The sequence below is a fragment of the Aethalodelphis obliquidens genome, unplaced genomic scaffold, assembly GCF_003676395.1.
Source record: "Aethalodelphis obliquidens isolate GAN/ISIS:26980383/991018 unplaced genomic scaffold, ASM367639v1 scaffold24, whole genome shotgun sequence".
Classification (NCBI taxonomy): Eukaryota; Metazoa; Chordata; class Mammalia; order Artiodactyla; family Delphinidae; genus Aethalodelphis; species Aethalodelphis obliquidens.
This window is the reverse complement of record NW_020837968.1, coordinates 4,635,964-4,656,320: the sequence shown is the minus strand read 5'-3', so window position 1 is coordinate 4,656,320 and position 20,357 is coordinate 4,635,964. Positions and strand designations below refer to the sequence as shown.

At 36.5% G+C, this 20,357-nt stretch overlaps 1 protein-coding gene and 1 pseudogene across 5 annotated transcripts in view; one reads left to right on the top strand and one right to left on the bottom strand.

The window, feature by feature from the left end:
• The first annotated feature begins 10,203 nt into the window (after positions 1–10,203).
• LOC113628635 (ferritin light chain pseudogene) lies at positions 10,204–13,245 on the top strand (annotated as a pseudogene).
• Positions 13,246–14,695: 1,450 nt separating this feature from the next.
• UCHL5 (ubiquitin C-terminal hydrolase L5) overlaps positions 14,696–20,357 on the bottom strand; it is a 44,577-nt gene continuing 38,915 nt past the window's right edge. For 2 of the 5 annotated variants that reach the window (XM_027122166.1, XM_027122167.1), the window contains exons 10-11: positions 19,700–19,798; positions 14,696–15,176 (exon numbers count right to left, since the gene is read on the bottom strand). In XM_027122166.1, the coding sequence (XP_026977967.1) occupies positions 15,132–15,176; positions 19,700–19,798 (144 nt within the window). In that variant the 3' untranslated portion in view covers positions 14,696–15,131. Of the gene's footprint in view, positions 15,177–16,394; positions 16,458–19,699; positions 19,799–20,357 lie in introns of those variants that run through there. The other 3 variants (XR_003436122.1, XM_027122168.1, XM_027122169.1) reach the window with 3 other exon arrangements.

Below are 20,357 nucleotides of genomic sequence, written 5' to 3'. Positions count from 1 at the left end.
TATTTGAAGAGATTATAGTTGAAAACTTCCCAAATATGGGAAAGGAAATAGTTAATCAAGTCCAGGAGGCACAGAGAGTCCCATACAGGATAAATCCAAGGAGAAACACACCAAGACACACATTAATCTAACTGTCAAAAATTAAATACAAAGAAAACATATTAAAAGCAGCAAGGGAAAAACAACAAATAACACACAAGGGAATCCCCATAAGGTTAACAGCTGATCTTTCAGCAGAAACTCTGCAAGCCAAAAGGGACTGGCAAGACATATTTAAAGTGATGAAGGAGAAAAACCTGCAACCAAGAGTACTCTACCCAGCAAGGATCTCATTCAGATTTAATGGAGAAATTAAAACCTTTACAGACAAGCAAAAGCTGAGAGAGTTCAGCACCACCAAACCAGCTTTACAACAACTGCTAAAGGAACTTCTCTAGGCAAGAAACAAAAGAGAAGGCAAAGACCTACAATAACAAACCCAAAACAATCAAGAAAATGGGAATAGGAACATACATATCGATAAATACCTTAAATGTAAATGGACTAAATGCTCCCACCAAAAGACACAGATTGGCTGAATGGATACAAAAACAAGACCCATATATTTGCTGTCTACAAGAGACCCACTTCACACCTAGAGACACATACAGACTGAAAGTGAGGAGATGGAAAATATATTTCATGCAAATGGAAACCAAAAGAAAGCTGGAGTAGCATTTCTCATATCAGACAAAATAGACTTTAAAATAAAGACTATTAGAAGAGACAAAGAAGGACACTACATAATGATCAAGGGATCAACCCAAGAAGAAGATATAACAATGGTAAATATTTATGCACACAACATAGGAGCACCTCAATACATAAGGCAAATACTAACAGCCATAAAAGGGGAAATCGACAGTAACACATTCATAGTAGCGGACTTTAACACCCCACTTTCACCAATGGACAGATCATCCAAAATGAAAATAAATAAGGAGACACAAGCTTTAAATAATATATTAAACAAGATGGACTTAATTGATATTTATAGGACATTCCATCCAAAAACAACAGAATACACATTTTTCTCAAGTGCTCATGGAACATTCTCCAGGATAGATCATATCTTGGGTCACAGATCAAGTCTTGGTAAATTTAAGAAAATTGAAATTGTATCAAGTATCTTTTCCGACCACAACGCTATGAGACTAGATATCATTTACAGGAAAAGGTCTGTAAAAAATGCAAACACAAGGAGGCTAAACATTACACTACTTAATAATGAACTGATCACTGAAGAAATCAAAGAGGAAATCAAAAAATACCTAGAAACAAAGGACAATGGAGACACGGCGACCCAAAACCTATGGGATGCAGCAAAAGCAGTTCTAAGAGGGAAGTTTATAGCAATACAATCCTACCTTAAGAAACAGGAAACATCTCGAATAAACAACCTAACTTTGCACCTAAAGCAATTAGAGAAAGAAGAACAAAAAATCCCCAAAGTTAGCAGAAGGAAAGAAATCATAAAAATCAGATCAGAAATAAATGAAAAAGAAATGAAGGACACGATAGCAAAGATCAATAAAACTAAAAGTTGGTTCTTTGAGAAGATAAACAAAATTGATAAACCATTAGCCAGACTCATCAAGAAAGAAAGGGAGAAGACTTCAATCAATAGAATTAGAAATGAAAAAGGAGAAGTAACAACTGACACTGCAGAAATACAAAAGATCATGAGAGATTACTACAAGCAACTCTATGCCAATAAAATGGACAACCTGGAAGAAATGCACAAATTCTTAGAAATGCACAACTGGCCAAGACTGAATCAGGAAGAAACAGAAAATATGAACAGACCAATCACAAGCACTGAAATTGAAACTGTGATTAAAAATCTTCCAACAAACAAAAGCCCAGGACCTGATGGCTTCACAGGCGAATTCTATCAAACATTTAGAGAAGAGCTAACACCTATCCTTCTCAAACTCTTCCAACATATAGCAGAGGGAGGAACACTCCGAAACTCATTCTACAAGGCCACCATCACCTTGCTACCAAAACCAGACAAGGATGTCACAAAGAAAGAAAACTACAGGCCAATATCACTGATGAACATAGATACAAAAATCCACAACAAAATACTAACAAACAGAATCCAACAGCACATTAAACGGATCATACACCATGATCAAGTGGGGTTTATTCCAGGAATGCAAGGATTCTTCAATATACACAAACCAATCAACATGATACACCATATTAACAAATTGAAGGAGAAAAACCATATGATTATCTCAATAGATGCAGAGAAAGCTTTCGACAAAATCCAACACCCATTTATGATAAAAACCCTGCAGAAAGTAGGCATAGAGGGAACTTTCCTAACCATAATAAAGGCCATATATGACAAGCCCACAGCCAACATCGTCCTCAATGGTGAAAAACTGAAAGCATATCCACTAAGATCAGGAACAAGACAAGGTTGCCCACTCTCACCACTCTTATTCAACATAATTTTGGAAGTTTTAGCCACAGCAATCAGAGAAGAAAAGGAAATAAAAGGAATCCAAATCGGAAAAGAAGAAGTAAAGCTGTCACTGTTTGCAGATGACATGATACTATAGAGAATCCTAAAGATGCTACCAGAAAACTACTAGAGCTAATCAGTGATTTTGGTAAAGTAGCAGGATACAAAATTAATGCACAGAAATCTCTGGCATTCCTATACACTAATGATGAAAAATCTGAAAGTGAAATCAAGAGAACACTCCCATTTACCATTGCAACAAAAAGAATAAGATATCTAGGAATAAACCTACCTAAGGAGACAAAAGACCTGTATGCAGAAAATTATAAGACGCTGATGAAAGAAATTAAAGATGATACAAATAGATGGAGAGATATACCATGTTCTTGGATTGGAAGAATCAACATTGTGAAAACGACTCTACTACCCAAAGCAATCTACAGATTCAATGCAATCCCTATCAAACTACCACTGGTATTTTTCACAGAACTAGAACAAAAAATTTCACAATTTGTATGGAAACACAAAAGACCCTAAATAGCCAAAGCAATCCTGAGAACGGAAAACGGAGCTGGAGGAATCAGGCTCCCTGACTTCAGACTATACTACAAAGCTACAGTAATTAAGACAGTATGGTACTGGCACAAAAACAGAAAGATCAATGGAACAGGATAGAAAGCCCAGAGATAAACCCACACACATATGGTCACCTTATCTTTGATAAAGGAGGCAGGAATGTACAGTGGAGAAAGGACAGCCTCTTCAATAAGTGGTGCTCAGAAAACCGGACAGGTACATGTAAAAGTATGAGATTAGATAACACCCTAACACCATACACAAAAATAAGCTCAAAATGGATTAAAGACCTAAATGTAAGGCCAGACAGTATCAAACTCTTAGAGGAAAACATAGGCAGAACACTCTATGACATAAATCACAGCAAGATCCTTTCTGACCCACCTCCTAGAGAAATGGAAATAAAAACAAAAATAAACAAATGGGAGCTAATGAAACTTCAAAGCTTTTGCACAGCAAAGTAAACCATAAACAAATCAAAAGACAGCCCTCAGAATGGGAGAAAATACTTGCAGATGAAGGAACTGACAAAGGACTAATCTCCAAAATTTATAAGCAGCTCATGCAGCTCAGTAACATAAAAACAAACAACCCAATCCAAAAATGGGCAGAAGACCTAAATAGACATTTCTCCAAAGAAGATATACAGACTGCCAACAAACACATGAAAGAAAGCTCAACATCATTAATCATTAGAGAAATGCAAATCAAAACTACAATGAGATATCATCTCACACCAGTCAGAAAGGCCATCGTCAAAAAATCTAGAAACAATAAATGCTGGAGAGGGTGTGGAGAAAAGGGAACCCTCCTGCACTGCTGGTGGGAATGTAAATTGATACAGCCACTGTGGAGAACAGTATGGACGTTCCTTAAAAAACTACAAATAGAACTACCATATGACCCAGCAATCCCACTACTGGGCATATACCCTCAGAAAACCATAATTCAAAAAGGGTCATGTACCGAAATGTTCATTGCAGCTCTATTTACAATAGCCCGGAGATGGAAACAACCTAAGTGTCCATCAGCAGATGAATGGATAAAGAAGATGTGGCACATATATATACGATGTAATATTATTCAGCCATAAAAAGAAACGAAATTGAGGTATTTGTAATGAGGTGGATAGACCTAGAGTCTGTCATACAGAGTGAAGTAACTCAGAAAGAGAAGACAAATACCGTATGATAACACATATATATGGAATTTAAGAAAATAAAATGTCATGAAGAACCTAGGGGTAAGACAGGAATAAAGACACAGACCTACTAGAGAATGGACTTGAGGATATGGGGAGGGGGAAACATAAGCTGTGAGAAAGCAAGAGAGAGGCATGGACATATATACACTACCAAATGTAAAGTAGATAGCTAGTGGGAAGCAGCCGCATAGCACAGGGAGATCAGCTCGGTGCTTTGTGACCGCCTGGAGGGGTGGGATAGGGAGGGTGGGAGGGAGGGAGATGCAAGAGGGAAGAGATATGGGAACATATGTATAACTGATTCACTTTGTTATAAAGCAGAAACTAACACACCATTGTAAAGCAATTATACTCCAATAAAGATGTAAAAAAAAAAAAAAAAGAAGATATAAAGAGGTTACTAAGTGGACACACCAGTGTTTTTGACTGCAAATACTAATTCAAGTAAATTTTCCCCTAAAATCTGAAAAAGTAGCTGCATCACCCAAGATGTTCACGGTATTAACAAAACAACTTCTCCAATAACAGTCCTGTGTGCTCTGGGAGAAAAACTTTCAACCTCATAGTAAGTGTGCAGAGCATTCCAAATGTGCACATTAGATATAGACTATTTCACGAATGTGATATTAAGAAAGGTCATGTTGAGGACTTCCCTGGTGCTCCAAGGATTAAGAATCCGTCTTGTAATGCAGGCCAGGGGAACTAAGATCCCACGTACCGCGGGGCAACTAAGCCCGCGTGCCGCAACTACTGAGCCCACACGTTACAAATAGAGAGAAGCCTGCATGCTGCAACGAAAGATCTCGTATGCCACAACTAAGACCCGACACAGCCAAAAAATAAATATTAAAAAAAAACTCATTGAGCTGTACACTTAAGATTTGGATACTTTAATTACTTCATTATATGTATGTTCTAATTCAATAAAAAAGGGGTGAACAGACACACAAAATGAAAGGTCATGTTGGCAATATTAGAATAGAAACACTGATTCCTTGTACATAGGTGTTACATACGTTTTAGGAAATAGTCCCTTTATTTGGAGACAGTTTAAAAAGTAAATTAAGGAGCCCCTCCAGATGTCATTAAGAAGCCAGATTAGAATAAAATTGAAATGAAATAAACTTAAATTACAACATATTTGAAAACGTGTGATATGAGAAGGGAAGTAGGAATTAATCAACCAGTGATAATTATGGAGCTTACAATTTTGTCATTGTGTCCCTAGCGATGTATAGGAAAAAGATATAGTAACATTTTGACCAAGGAGGTGTGTAGTAAACCAGGTAGATTTGGTTGAGGTCAAGTATGACAAAACATTTCCCAGGTTATGACAGCCAGTATCTCTAAAAAAACAAATAATTTCCTTTCCGATCACTTCTACAACCAAACTTCTGGCCTTAATTCAGTCTCCCTGGTAAGTTCATCTACCAGGGAGAAAATGTATTGATAGGCCATTAGGAATATTTGGCCCATTTGGCAGTTATAACTATAAAGTAAATTAATAAATTGTCTTTTAGGCGCACCTTAGTGTCCTGCAAGTTTTATTAAATTGTCTCAAATATCCAATGTCCTTATCACCTTCAGTGAGTATACTCGCAACGCCTCAAATCATAAGCTTAAAGGGCAGATCTTGAACTGTGGTAACCTCACTAGGAGACACAGCCCAGGGGGCCCAGCCTGGATAGGTTGTTAGTGTCTAATCAGAATCATTATAATCACCAGGCCCAGAGCTCATGTTTACCACTTGCTGTGTGCATTTCTTAATAACTCAGCCAAGGTCAACAGTGTCTCCTGCAAGTCTTCTCATCAATCCAGAGAGAGTTTTCTCATGTGCGTGCTTCCACTGTATGATTTTGTGATCATGCAACTTTCACCTCTAAGAATGGGGGACGGGGAGGAAGGAAGAGGGAAGGAGGGAGAGGAGAAGGGAAGGGTGGTTGGGAGGAAGAAGGGGAAAGAGAGGGAAGGGAGAAATGAAGAGAGGTAAAAAGGAAGAGAGAGAGGCAGGAAGGGGAGAGGGAGTGGGAGAGGGAAGGAAAGAAGGAAAGGAAAGGAGTATGAGTTCAGGAGCCTCAGCTCAAGTTTGAATCCTAGGTCTACTCCTTACTAGCTGTGTGAACTTGACCAAGGAACTATCTTAGTCATTTAGTGTCCTCATCTGAATAATGGAGATAATAGGATTTACTTCCTATCATGTGGGGATTAGAGTTACTACGTAAAAATACTTAGGACGGTGCCTGACACATTGTGAACGGTTTCACATTTTATTCCTAATAAATTTTCTAATCGACTGCACTTTTGCATTTTGCTATAGAAACTGAGAAACTGTAAAACTCCTAAAACCAATTTCTCAAGTGCAGCAAATAAAGCCCAATGCCCACTGATTAGGAAAACAATACTTATTTCTGTAAATATAAAAATAACAGGGCTTCCCTGGTGGCGCAGTGGCTGAGAGTCCGCCTGCCGATGCAGGGGACACGAGTTCGTGCCCCGGTCCGGGAAGATCCCACATGCCGCGGAGCGGCTGGGCCCGTGAGCCATGGCCGCTGAGCCTACGCGTCCGGAGCCTGTGCTCCGCAACGGGAGAGATCACAACAGTAAGAGGCCCGCGTACCGCAAAAAAATAAATAAATAAAAAATAACAGGTGAGGCTGTGCTCGTTGAATTTTAATGTGCATAGGAATCAACTGGGCATCTTGTTAAAATGCAGATTCTGATTCCATTGGCCTGAGGCAAGGAGAGTCTGCATTTCTTACAAGTTCCCAGGTGATGTCGGTGCTGCTGGTCTGTGGGCCACACTTTGAGTAGCCAGACTGTAGACAGTTTGATTCAAAGGGAAAAAAATAATAGGAGGAAGGAAGTAAAATAGAATAATATATTTAAAATGCTAGGGGAATGGCCACCAGTGGGGAGTACTCCATAATCAGCTGTATTATTGTTGCTCAGAAGGCATTCTAGGCATGCCTTAGATTGCAAATACATTTATTTCAAATATGTGTTATACAGATGTATATGTGTGTATATATGTATATAAACTGCATTTGTTTACGTTTTGTTCATGCTTAACTGCACTTAGGGAGCATCTTATTGAAAAAAAATCCTGCCAATACTTTTGTTATGAGAATAATTAGCTAATTTACTGATAGTTTATTTACATATTATTTAGAATACAAAATTAATATATTCTCATTGGAAAAATTCAATTATCTCAGAAGCCTATTCATTTAAAATGGAAAATTCCCCACTTCACCCTTAAAAGTTCTAAGCTCCTAGGCTAGTAACTATTAAGAGTTTGGTGTGACACTTTAAAATATTTTTTATTCTTATATATCCATATAAGATTGTTTTTCAGAAAATGTACACCACTATAATGCAACTTACTTTTTCCTCAAAGATATATCAAACATCTTTCCATGTTAATATGTAGAAATTCACCTCCTTTTCAGTGATTGCACAGTATTCCAACATACTATGACTCATTTACCCATTCCCTATTGCTGTGCTTCTGGGATGTCTCCAATTACTTGCTATGACAAATAATGCTATGAAGAATTTTCTTATACCCGTCTTTGTATAGGTGTCTGAACACATCTGTAATGTGGTTTTTGGAGTGAAATTGTTGTGAAGGATACAGACCACTGAATTTTGAGAATTGCCAAATTGCTTTTCAAAAAGGCTTCTACCACTGTTCCAGGAACCTGCCCTGCTTCCGTGCACATTGTAAAAGGGTCATTTGCAATCACTTTAACTTCTTCATAATCTGACAGGAAAAGGTCATCCCTTTATTATTTTAACTTTCATTTTCTTAATCACTAGTGAGATTTACTATCTTTTATAATGTCACTAGCCATTTCAATTTCTTCTATGAATTGCTTGTTCTTATCACTTGCCAATTTTTCTCCTGGGTAACCTTTTCCTTTTTCCTTCTTTTTTTTTTATAAGAGCTCTCTGTATATTGGATATTATACTTCTAATATACATATTACATTTTTTATGGTTAAGATTTTGTTGGCTTGCTGTCTTTAATGGGGTATGTTATTGTACAGAAATTTTTATGGAATCAAGCATTTCACTCTGGATTCTTTTTTTCTATGTTTTTTTAATGTTTTATTTCTTGCTTAGAGGCTTTTCCCTTCCCCCAAATAATAAAATATTCTCCCACTTTTTTCTAGTAATTTCATTTGTTTTAGTTTTAATGTTTACATCTTTAATCATGATGTATATCAAATTGTTTTTAAAAATACACTTGCATGAGGCTTTTACCACTGGAATTATGGTTTAGTCAATACTATATTATTATTGCTACAAGAAAGGGTTAGAGAAGCTTATCAATGTAAAATATCTGGATAGCCTAAAAAGGATAGGCCAGTGGTCCTAGCCTTTTCTAGGACCTACATTTTCTAAATGTAACTTTTATTCAACCTATTTTCATATCGACACCCCAAGTCAACTGTCATCAAACATTACTGCAAATTAATATTCTGAATTATTACATGTTGGTTCTGCCCGTATGTGATTCACTTTCATATTGCTGAGTCAGTGCTTCAGAAATAAAATTCTCTTCATTCAGGTCTCTGCTGAAATATCATCTCCTTCAAGGGACTTTCCATGGCCATCCTATCAAACCTCAGCTCCCTCCATCCTTTTGTCCTGGTTTCTTTTTACAGTTCTCACTGCTACTTGAAAAAATTACATTAGACAGGCTTGTCTATTACTTGTCTCACCATGAGGGTGGGGTTTTATCTCATTCACCACTATACCTCTAGCATCTAGAACAACTCAGGTATGTTGAATAAATTACCAAAGAATAAATTAACCAAAGATATTACCAGATCTTGAAAGGTATGTCAAGAGGTTAACATATCAAGTCAAAAACAAAAGGACTAGGTATGCTTCAAGTGGTGACTCTTTAGTTGGGTCAATCACTGGATTTAGTGCCAGTAACTATGTGCTAAGGAAAATAACAAATTAAAGAACGTGTATGCTTGCCTGATCTAGGAATTCACTTTACCTTAAAAAATAAAATTCCTCCCTAAAAATTGAACCATCCAGTTTGCCTGTTTCTACACTTTATTCCTTACAAGCCCCGATCGGGGGCTTGTTAAATACATTAAAGCATATTTATATAATGGAATTCTAAGCAGCCATTAAAAAAGATGTGATATAAGCGTAATTATTAATATGAAAGTTTAGGGTGAACTAGCATGCAACATAATCCCATTTTCAGAAAAAGAAAATATCTATTACATGGGTAAGTGTAAACACATTCTCTGGAGAGATCTACATCAGAATACCAACACTGATTATCTCTAGGTAATGGGATTAGATTTGATTTTTATATGTTTTTTATTCTCTGTATTTTCTCATTTCTCTAAAATAAACACGTATTACTTATGTGAAAAGGAGAAATTGTTTTGGGGTGGAAGACCGTAGTAGTGTGTGATGAAGTGGGTTTGCACACAGCACCCACATCGACCTCGTCCTCCATCCTTGGAGTGCCTTCCTACTCTGCAGACTGAAGAGTTAAAAACCAATTTCCATACACTACCAAATGTAAAATAGATAGCTAGTGGGAAGCAGCCACATAGCACAGGGAGATCAGCTCGGTGGTTTGTGACCACCTAGAGGGCTGGGATAGGGAGGGTGGGAGGGAGGGAGATGCAAGTGGGAAGAGATATGGGGACATGTGTATGTATAACTGATTCACTTTGTTATAAAGCAGAAACTGACACACCATTGTAAAGCAACTATACTCCAATAAAGATGCCAAAAAAGAAAAAAAACAACTTCCCAGACTCCCTTTGCAGAAAACCTAATGTAAGACTTGGAAGTGACAAGTAAGGCAGAAGCCATCTCCATGGCATGTGCAGCCAGGGAGAGGTGGCAGTTTTCTGCTTTCCCGTGTATGGTCACTGGGCGCCTGCAGACAGTGTGGCAGGTCCCCACTCCCAGAACACAACCTCTGCAGCCTGTTCTAACGTCAGAAAGCCCACTGGCGAACCCCTTGGCCGCTGCAGTAGTAGCAGTTGCCCTGGTGGGCCAGTTAACGTATGTTTTGCTGGAGTCTTTTCTGGGGACCCAAACTTGAGCCCATTTCTCCATACCTTCCAATGATTTTGTAAGGAACTAAGTAGTTTCAAAATTCCCAATATTAATTCCCATTCCTCTTAAAATAGCTAGAGTGGTTTGTTTCCTGCAAGTAAGTCATCAATGATACAAAAAAGGTAAATTGTGTATCATCAACTTTAAAAATAATGTATACTACACAAATCTATTTCAGAATGTGGAGAGGGCATGTGAGACTAACATACAAAAACGTGGGGAAAAAGGATCACTAAGTACACTAACATGTTAATGTAGTCATCTCTGGTGGTAGAACTATGGGTAATTTAAATTTCATTTTGCTTATCTTTAAGTTTTCTTTTCTTTTTTTTTTTTAAGGGAAAACCTTAAAAGCCATGGTTTTTTTTTTTTTTTTGAAACAAAAACAGAATCCTCTTACAGGAAAAGAGCAACTTCTGAATGTATCCTGAAATGTTTTAGGCAACTAGGATTAGTAACTAAAGGTATTAATCTGCATGTAACACTGTAGCAGACACAGGAGTATGTATCATGGTCTAAGTAGGGGAGCAAGTCCCCATGGTTCATGATCTCAGAACAAATATTTGTCTATTCTAGTGACACAGTCAAGCTGACTGCTCTCTGCTAGAAAAAGGGCAGTTATCTTGGGAACTAAACATATGAAATTGAGACTAGCCAGTATCGCAGCTGTTGGTAAGCTTTCTTTGTTTAAAACAGCAGAAGTATATCCCTTAGAATTGGCTATTTTAAAAGGCATAAAACAGAACGGAAGTGCCTTCACCTACCCAATCATTAAATGAGATTTCAGAAAAGAAAGGGCAAAAGTGAAATGAGCAAATGACTTTCTTTTAAACATTTCTTTAAAAAAATTTTTTCCCACATAACTAACACTTAACGTATTTCTGAATTGCTCTTTATTCTTCCATTTTCTCTACCCACTAGCTTCATGACATAGGACGCAGAAAAGGATGTCATACTTCTTTATTCACTGGCAGAAATTATCATGAAGGGTCACAATGCATTTGCAATCATCGAGGAAGCAGATAAAATAAACCATTCTTACTATGCAAATGCCTATCAAGGAATTGTATTAGAATTAGATTAATAAGAAAATATCCTTATATCTATTAACTCAGTGATTTTATAAAGCTAATTTTTATTTAGTTATTTATTTACTTTTTGGCCTAAAACAACATAAATTTATTCTTACAGTTTTGGAGGTCATTCCAAAATGAGTCTCACTGAGCCAAAACTAAGATGTCAGCAGGGCTATGTTCCTTTCCAGAGGCTCTAGGGGAAAACCCCTTGCCTTGCCTTTTCCAGAATAAAGCTAATTTTTAAATGTCATTTGATACTAGCTACTTGTATTAAAAGCATCTTTCAATGACAAGTTTTTAATTTTCATGAACACTAATTTTAGATCTTTTATCGTTATTTTCTGTCACCTAAGATATTCACCTCTGTTTCCTCTAAAAAGCTTTGTATTTTAGCTATCACATTTAGGTCTGTCATCCATCTCAAATTCATTTTTGTGAGGTAGGGAATCATGGTTCATTTTTTTCCATGGGGATATTTAGCTGTTCCGGCTCCATTTGTTGAAAAGATTTCCCTTCTCTGTTGGATTGCTTTGCTACCTCTGTCAAAAATCAAGTGACCATATAAATGTAGATTTGTTTTTCGGCTCTCTCTTCTATCCCACTGAGGTATTTGTTGATCCTTAATGCCAGTATCACACCATCCTTGATTACTGGATACTACCTACTACAATACTACTTGTATTGCTTTACAAAATTTAAGACTCTACAAAATAGGGTATATAAATTAAGTTGAAATAAATGTATGGGCTCAAGATGAGCTTAAAATAATCCTTATGAAATCACTGTTAAACTGTATCATGGCTTTGAAAACACTCCATAATCACTATCGTTTCCAAAGTGAAATATATTTACCCACAAATGAAAAACTACAAATTCTTCATGACCTTCAACTGAAATTATGTATGAAAAATATTTCATTAATTTTACTATTCAACTTACCACCAGGTCTTCCCCACATTAGTTAAAAATACCACAGTGTAGTAAGCCTAAAAACACTCCTTAGGCAGTGTGCTCGGTGGTCCCGAGGATCTCTGTCTCTTGCTTCAACCGTGTTTGGATGGAACAGACCCAGGGACGCCCCTTGTTCCAGCCTCTGACCACCCTCCAAACTTTTTTCCCGTCTTAACTTTTGGAATCAGCCACACAGCTATCCTCGGCCACCAGGCCCGGACAACTCCATTTTTTGAGCTTAACTCCTTATTAACCCATCAACTGGGAGCTCCAGGATTCCTCAGAATGATTCCACCCAGGTGGAGGCTGTCCTCCACGGCCTGTCCAACATGCGTCTGTAGGCCTCCTACACCTACCTCTCTCTGGGCTTCCATTTCCAACGAAGCGTTGTGCCTCTGGGGGGCGTGGGCCACTGCTTCTGCGAATCGGCGGAGGAGCAGCGCGAGGGCGCCGAGCGACCCTTGAAAATGCAAAACCAGTGCAGCCACCTGGCCGTCTTCCAGGACCTGCAGAAGCCGTCCCAAGAGGAGGGGCATAAAACCCAGGACGCTCCAGAAGCCGCTGTGTTCATGGAGAAGAACCTGAATCAGGCCCTCGTGGACCTGCATGCCCTGGGTTCTGCCCGCGCACAGCCCCGCCTCTGTGACTTCTTGGAGGGCCACGCCCTAGATGAGCAGGTGAAACTCATCAAGAAGATGGGCGACCACCTGACTAAGCTCCGCAGGCTGTCTGGTCCCCAGGCTGGGCTGGGCCAGTATCTCTTCGAAAGGCTCATCCTCAAGCACGACGAGAAGCCTCCAAAGTCCAGTGGCCTTTGAGGAGCCCCTCTGGTGTCAGGGCTTCTGCCTGAAGCAGCTCTCGGCAGCAAGTAGGCACTTTTTTTTTTTTTTTGCGGTAGACGGGCCTCTCACTGCTGTGGTCTCTCCCGTTGCGGAGCACAGGCTCCGGACGCGCAGGCTCAGCGGCCATGGCTCACGGGCCCAGCCGCTCCGCGGCATATGGGATCTTCGCGGACCAGGGCACAAACCCGTGTCCCCTGCATCGGCAGACGGACTCTCAACCACTGCGCCACCAGGGAAGCCCAGTAGGCACCTTTTTAACCACGCTGGAGCCCTCTCCCAACCCTTGGACCAAATGGAAACAATAAAGCTTTTTACAGGAAAAAAAAAATTCACGTGTTTGAAACTAGAGGACGCGTACACAGTCTCTCTACATGTTTAAACTTTTCTATAATAAAATATTAAAGTCATGTATCAATTTCAGAAAGGTACCTAGTAAAGAAAAAAGATTATTTCCTTTACAAACATAAGTTTTATAAAATTTCCTTTAAAGTTTAACTTGGAAAAGAAGATTAAGAGCAAGAATACAATATTATTTTATAAAATAAAAAACAAAGCAACTCCCAATTCCATTGCGGGCAAACGATAAATGGCTCTTCGAAACTACTGGGCTGTACTAATTTTGTTCAAATTGGCAAAGAAGGATCCTCCACCACCACCATCATCCTTTTTTAAAAAAAGCAGATAGCCTGAATTGCTAAACCCCCAATTCTTTATAAAGATACAGTTTAACAGCTTGAAAAAATGTTGCCAAACTGAGAGTAGCACCAAAAATCTTTAAGATTTACAATCTGTTCTTAACCTAAAATTTTGCTTTGATGCATAATACACCTTCCTGAAATAATTCTACAATACAAAAATAATCCCAAACACTGAAAAAAGTTTGCTAAAATAAAATTGGGATTTTTTTACTTTTTCTACTGGTAGCAATGAAAATCACTAGAAACTATGCTTTTTTTTTTTTAAACATTTACTTATTTATTTATTTTTGGCTGTGTTGGGTCTTTGTTGCTGTGCGTGGGCATTCTCTACTTGCACTGAGTGCGGGCTACTCTTCGTTGTGGTGTGTGGGCTTCTCATTGCGGTGGCTTCTCTTGTTGCGGAGCACAGGCTCTAGGCACGTGGGCTTCAGTAGTTGTGGCTCGGAGGCTGTAGAGTGCAGGCTCAGTAGTTGTGGCACACATGGGCTTAGTTGCTCCGCAGCATGTGGGATCTTCCCAGACCAAGCCTCAAACCCATGTCCCCTGCATTGGCAGGCAGATTCTTAACCACTGGACCACCAGGGAAGCCCAGAAACTATACTTCTGTTCTTTTCAAATGATCTTTAAAATCAAGCTTTTACAAATAATTGGTATAGAAGATAAAATTCAGTTTTTAAATCTTCAAATTATTTAGATATCAAAGACAGAATTACTAATTTTTTCATTAATGATGAGAAGAAACAAGAGACTCCATTTAATAGATCTGACATTTATAAATTTTAAGCATTTAACCAAGCTGGAAAATTGGAAAATTATAACAATTACAGGTAGAGAATATCATTTGTCCATTTTCATTACGGTAGTTCATTATGGTTCATTACGGTAGTTACCATCCAGAGAACCAACAGGAGTTCTCAGATCCAATGTCATATAATGGGATTTCGGCAAGCGCTCTGAACACCACTTTTATTTAATATGCACCACATGCACATGATGCAGGCAGGGAGAGGTTATGAATCCATGCACTGAAGACGAGACAGACTGGGGCTATTGCCAAACGTGCGCTGAGTCGATTAGGATGTTGCTCAAAGTTCTTTATACTTAATGGTTTCCTTGAAAATAAGTGCAGAAGCAGAAATGGGTACACATCCCAAAGCATCTTCTTCATTTGGTTTCCTGTGCTTTCTTTGCATTCTGTTTTTCTTTTGCCTAGAAATTAAAGATAGTATACTATAAAATCTTAAAAGCCTGTTCCAGTTCATGTTAAAATGAAATGTGTCTAAGAGGGCATTCTTAAGCTAAAAAGCTTGAGATGCGTTGTTTGCAAGATTTCTAGAGAATTATCTTTTATAAGACTCAAAACAGACTACTCCTGGACAACGATATAGTTATGCTTTGCGCTCAATAAAAAAGGATTATACTTGGTTTGCAGTTCTTTCTTACCTGAAGTTGAAATGTATTATTAAAATGGTAACAATTTAAGAATACAAAATTACTCATCCTATAAAGTCATACTCATTCATAACTATTTCAAAACAATATATTTACATGTGTGTCCATTTCTCATACAAACTGAGTATATGAAAAATCCTATATTAATCTCTGCATATTTGAATAAATGAGTTTAACATAATAGTTTACATGAGTTTAACATAACTAAGGATTATATACCCATAGTGTTGATAAACCTCACATATAAGTGAGGTTTTTTTCGCTCATATAAGACCAAAAAAATGTTTTCACAAGTTTCACTTGAACCTCGTAACAAGTATAGAGCTTGAACACAGTAATTCTATTTCACTTTTTAGCAGATGAGGAAGCCAGAGTTTACAGGTGTTATCAAACTTAACCAAGTCTCACAGCTAATATATAACAAAACCTCAATAGAGATCAGACACATATTCTATAGCAGTGCTTCTAATGTAGAGACCAATGACTGTGTTAAAATGCAGGCTGAATTGGTAAAATGCCTGAGGATCTAAATTTCTAGCAAACTCTCAGGTGATGCCAATTCTGCTGGTCCTCAGGTGACACTTTGAGAAGCAAGATTTTAGAAGACTAGAATATAATGTTCTTTCCACTATGGCACTTGAATCAGAAAGAAACAAATAAATTAGACTTCTGCTATTATACAATTAAGAAAAAAACTTCTTTAATGAGAACTATAATCTTTTTTTATAATGCATTATAATTATAATAGAATTATCGTACAACCGTATGATAAAATTAAGTGCAATGCATTAGAATATATTAAGAGGAAATATGTTATACGTATCATATAAAAATTTAAAAATTACTTGCATAAACATTTTTAATAACAAGCATAATTTGTAATTTGATATGTACAATTTCTCAAAGAAGTCTTCTGTTTCCAAATAATAAAAATACTATTCAATTTTAGATATAATTTGGAAATAAAAATATGTACCTCTTTTCTTAGTGATCTCTGAATATACAGGAAGTTTACTAGGATTAACAGGAATCAATCTACTGGTTAATGACATAAATTTTACAACACAATTTAAAAAGCAAAGACATATAATGCAGAGTATCCATACATGTATTAAACTATATAATTCAGATAAAACTAAGGGTAAGCTAAATAAGTTAGAAATAATTACCACCATTTATTGAGCACATATTATGAACTTGACCAATATTATCTCATTTAATCCTTAAAAATGTGAAGTGTGATTACCAATTTATAGATGAGCAAATAGATTCTATAATAAAGTAAATAACTTGCCTAAAAGCAACAGCTAATAACATAACAGCTAAGTAACATATCTGAGATTTAAACTGAAAGCCTGTATTCTGTTTTGCCTTTGTTGAAAAATAAAAAATACTGTATTTCAAAATAGCATGGAAAAGATGTTCACTGTTAAGAAATACTTTCCTTCTATTTAGTGTGCTAGTGAGATACTAAAAATTGCTGACTGAAGTCAGATAATTCTGTAATCATAGGTATTAATGTACATATTATTGCAGATAACTTTATTCTTCTACCTTATTTCTATTAAGAGATAGAAAAAGTAAGTTCTGCAGATTAGTTATTTATTACCAACTGAATTATAATGTCTTGGTAAAATCTGTACAAAATTCAGTACTGTGCTTTGAATCCCCCATAGCAACAAAATCTGTGATTCTAAATTATGGTAGGTTATTGGTGGTTATTAAAAACCTGGGATAGACAATGATTCAGAAATACATATAAAGGTTGAGATAAAATTTTAAAAGAATTATAAATGTATCTGAATAAAAGTTTTACAAATGAAATCTTAATATAGCTGATTTTATTTTATATTTTAAGGAACAGATTTGGTATATGGCACAAGGAGTTTTATAACTTTATATTTTTAGGTTACCTCCTGAGCAATCTTTATGTAATGTATACTCAATGAACTGATCAGATAAGACCAGAAGCTTCATAGAACAAGAACACTTACACGGCAATATCTTAACCTAATTCATTAAAGCCGCATGCTCTTGGGAGAATCAAAGTCCTCACTCTTTGTTATTTTGTAAAATGAAAAGATTTCCACAGGTCAAATACTTCCACACCATCACAGGCAGTCAGGACCTGCCTCCAATTACTCAGAAATCTGATCCTGGATGGCTTTAGCAAGTAGCAACACTGCCTAGACTAGCCACATCTTTTCTACTTTCACTTGGCATTGGGGGGAAGGGGGGGATTTTTGACATAATAATCCATTTCTGAATTCTACACATAATTCTTTTCTTAGAAGTATTACTTATTAAGTAATGTTCACTACTAAAGTCTTTATATTGGATATAACTGTAAAATGTAATCTTAATCTATTGTTTTTTTAATTTTTAACATTTCCATTTACCAGCAGAAAGTGATATTTCAATATGATATATGATTTCTTTTTTCAAAATAAGATGAACAAAAATGTATTTGTGCTAAGGAAGCTGATTATTGGCAGAAATTAAGCATTTAATTCTAACCACAGATTCAAAATTTGTGGACATGAAATTTTAAGTGGCATAAAGCTGTTTAGGAGCTACCCTGTGATCCCCCAGAATCTTTAGCATGACTTTTTTCTAGCACTTATCAGAATAATACTATGCAGCACAGTACTATAATCATGTATTCCTTTCCCCAACTAACTTGCTTAAGACAGAAAAATGTGTCTTAATTATGTGTATATCCACTGACTTTAAGAGACTGCCTCAAATATAGTTTCAGCTAGATAAATGTTGGATAAATAAAACATTTCAAAAATTTTAATCAAATAATGAATCTGAATTCCCTTCAGAATCTAGGCACATAAAAGATACTGCATATACAGTATCTTTCTGTATAGTGTCTATACAGAAAGAAATATATCTCAATATTGCTTGTACAATATTATTAGTCAAAGAACAAGCAAGTCAGTAACTACCCTTTCAATAAAACAGACATATAATGTCTTTGTATTATATTCAATAAAACAAATGCAAACACAAGAAGAGACTGAGTTGGTATTCCACTAACACTAGGCATTCATATACTGCCACCCTGTGTCCAAAATAATGTGAACTAAGGAATTATGGTTCTAATGTAAAAGCTGAAAAGCTATTGTACTCTATCTATGCTTTTTAAAAAATTATGGAAATATACTGTCATTAAAATCAAATAAGAATGGTCCTTTTCTTAATTTGCCCAAAAAAGTTTACTCACAGGCCAATTTTAAAGCACAACATATATATTTAAAATTTCTCTAATAACATTTGTCTGGTCCCTAATAATATTTATCTATACTTAATACCTGATACATCATACAATTGAGCATAACAGCCTATATTTCATTTTGTTTAATATTTTCAACAGAGAAATATTTCATAGTGTTTCATACAAAGAATATAATATTGAGGTACTCTGTTAACCAGGCAATTCTGAGGATCACAGGACCCTAATTGTTAATCTAAAACTTTAAAAATCAGTTTCCCATCTTGGACTTTTATGATTTAACACCCTGAGATACATGAATAGAGAAACCTATATGGAAAAGAGAAGACTTAGCCGTCCTCTTCTAAATTTTCTTAAATGTAAATTTTTACATTTAATGCTAAAAGTTGAAGCACATGTTCAGGATCTAGATAATAATGTATATATGAAAAACCTTAACTCACATCTTGTATTATTTAGAATTTATGATGATATCAAACAGCTGGGTTGAAATGTATCTTTGCTTCATGAACTTAAAAATAAGAAAAAAAAAACCTACCATGTATTCTGGTCTTTAAGTTAACGGTCCAAATTTTTCACTAACCTATGCTAGTTTTCCCTCAGTGGAAAGAGTAATAACTTAGGAATAAGAAAACCTATTTCTTAGGCTAGGTTATGTTTTTTCCCCCTTCATTCTAGTAGTAAATTTGATGATAATTCAAATTTTTGCTAAGTTAAATAAGAAAAATCTATTATTTCAATAACTAAAATTAATAATTTGTTTTCAGCTAAGGAAAGAAAAATGTTTTACATTTCATTCTAATATAGCACAACCTGAATTCCTGACACTAAGGATTCTGGAAAGCTAAAGCAGTAATGCAATTCCTTGTTTTTATTTTGCAATATTAGATTGAACTAATGTTCCTCTAGATGAAAAACAGTAAGTAAGAGCAAAAAAATGAAAATAAAAAGCTTCAACAAATTTTATCTCTTCTCAAGCCAAAAAACATTTTTTGGAGAATCTAAATCTAATTTAAGTATTGGCCAGTAAAATACTTACCTTTTCTACTAGTGGTATTAACTGCTGGTGTTCTGCTAAAGTCTTTAACAATTCCATAATGAACGGCAGATAATTATGCTTCCTTCTGATATTTTCAATCTGAAAATAAAACATATATCAAACCACACTAACTTTGTATTTTCACCAAGTTTCTGATATTTTAATTTTTGCCTCCAACTCAAAATAGTAATGGAAGAAAATCCTCCATTCCCATAAAAAAAAATATGAGAAATAATGAGACTTCCATTGCGATTGAGAATAAAGACTAATTACAGTAAAACATATGGAGAGAGTTCCCTGGGTGCTGCTTCCTACTCTTGGCTTAGCAAATAACAGAGGGTTTTAAAAGTCTAATCTGAGATAATTTATGAAAACTTAACTTATGAAAGCAAACTTAGAGGGACTTCCCTGGTGGCGCAGTGGATAAGAATCCACCTGCCAATGCAGGGAACATGGGTTCGAACCCTGGTCCGGGAAGATCCTGCATACCGCAGAGCAACTAAGCCTGTGCGCCACAACTACTGAGCCTGCGTGCCACAACTACTGAAGCCTGCGTGCCTAGAGCCTGTGCTTTGCAACAAGAGAAACCACTGCAATGAGAAGACGGCGCACCGCAATGAAGAGTAGCCCCCATTCACAACTAGAGAAAGCCCACTCG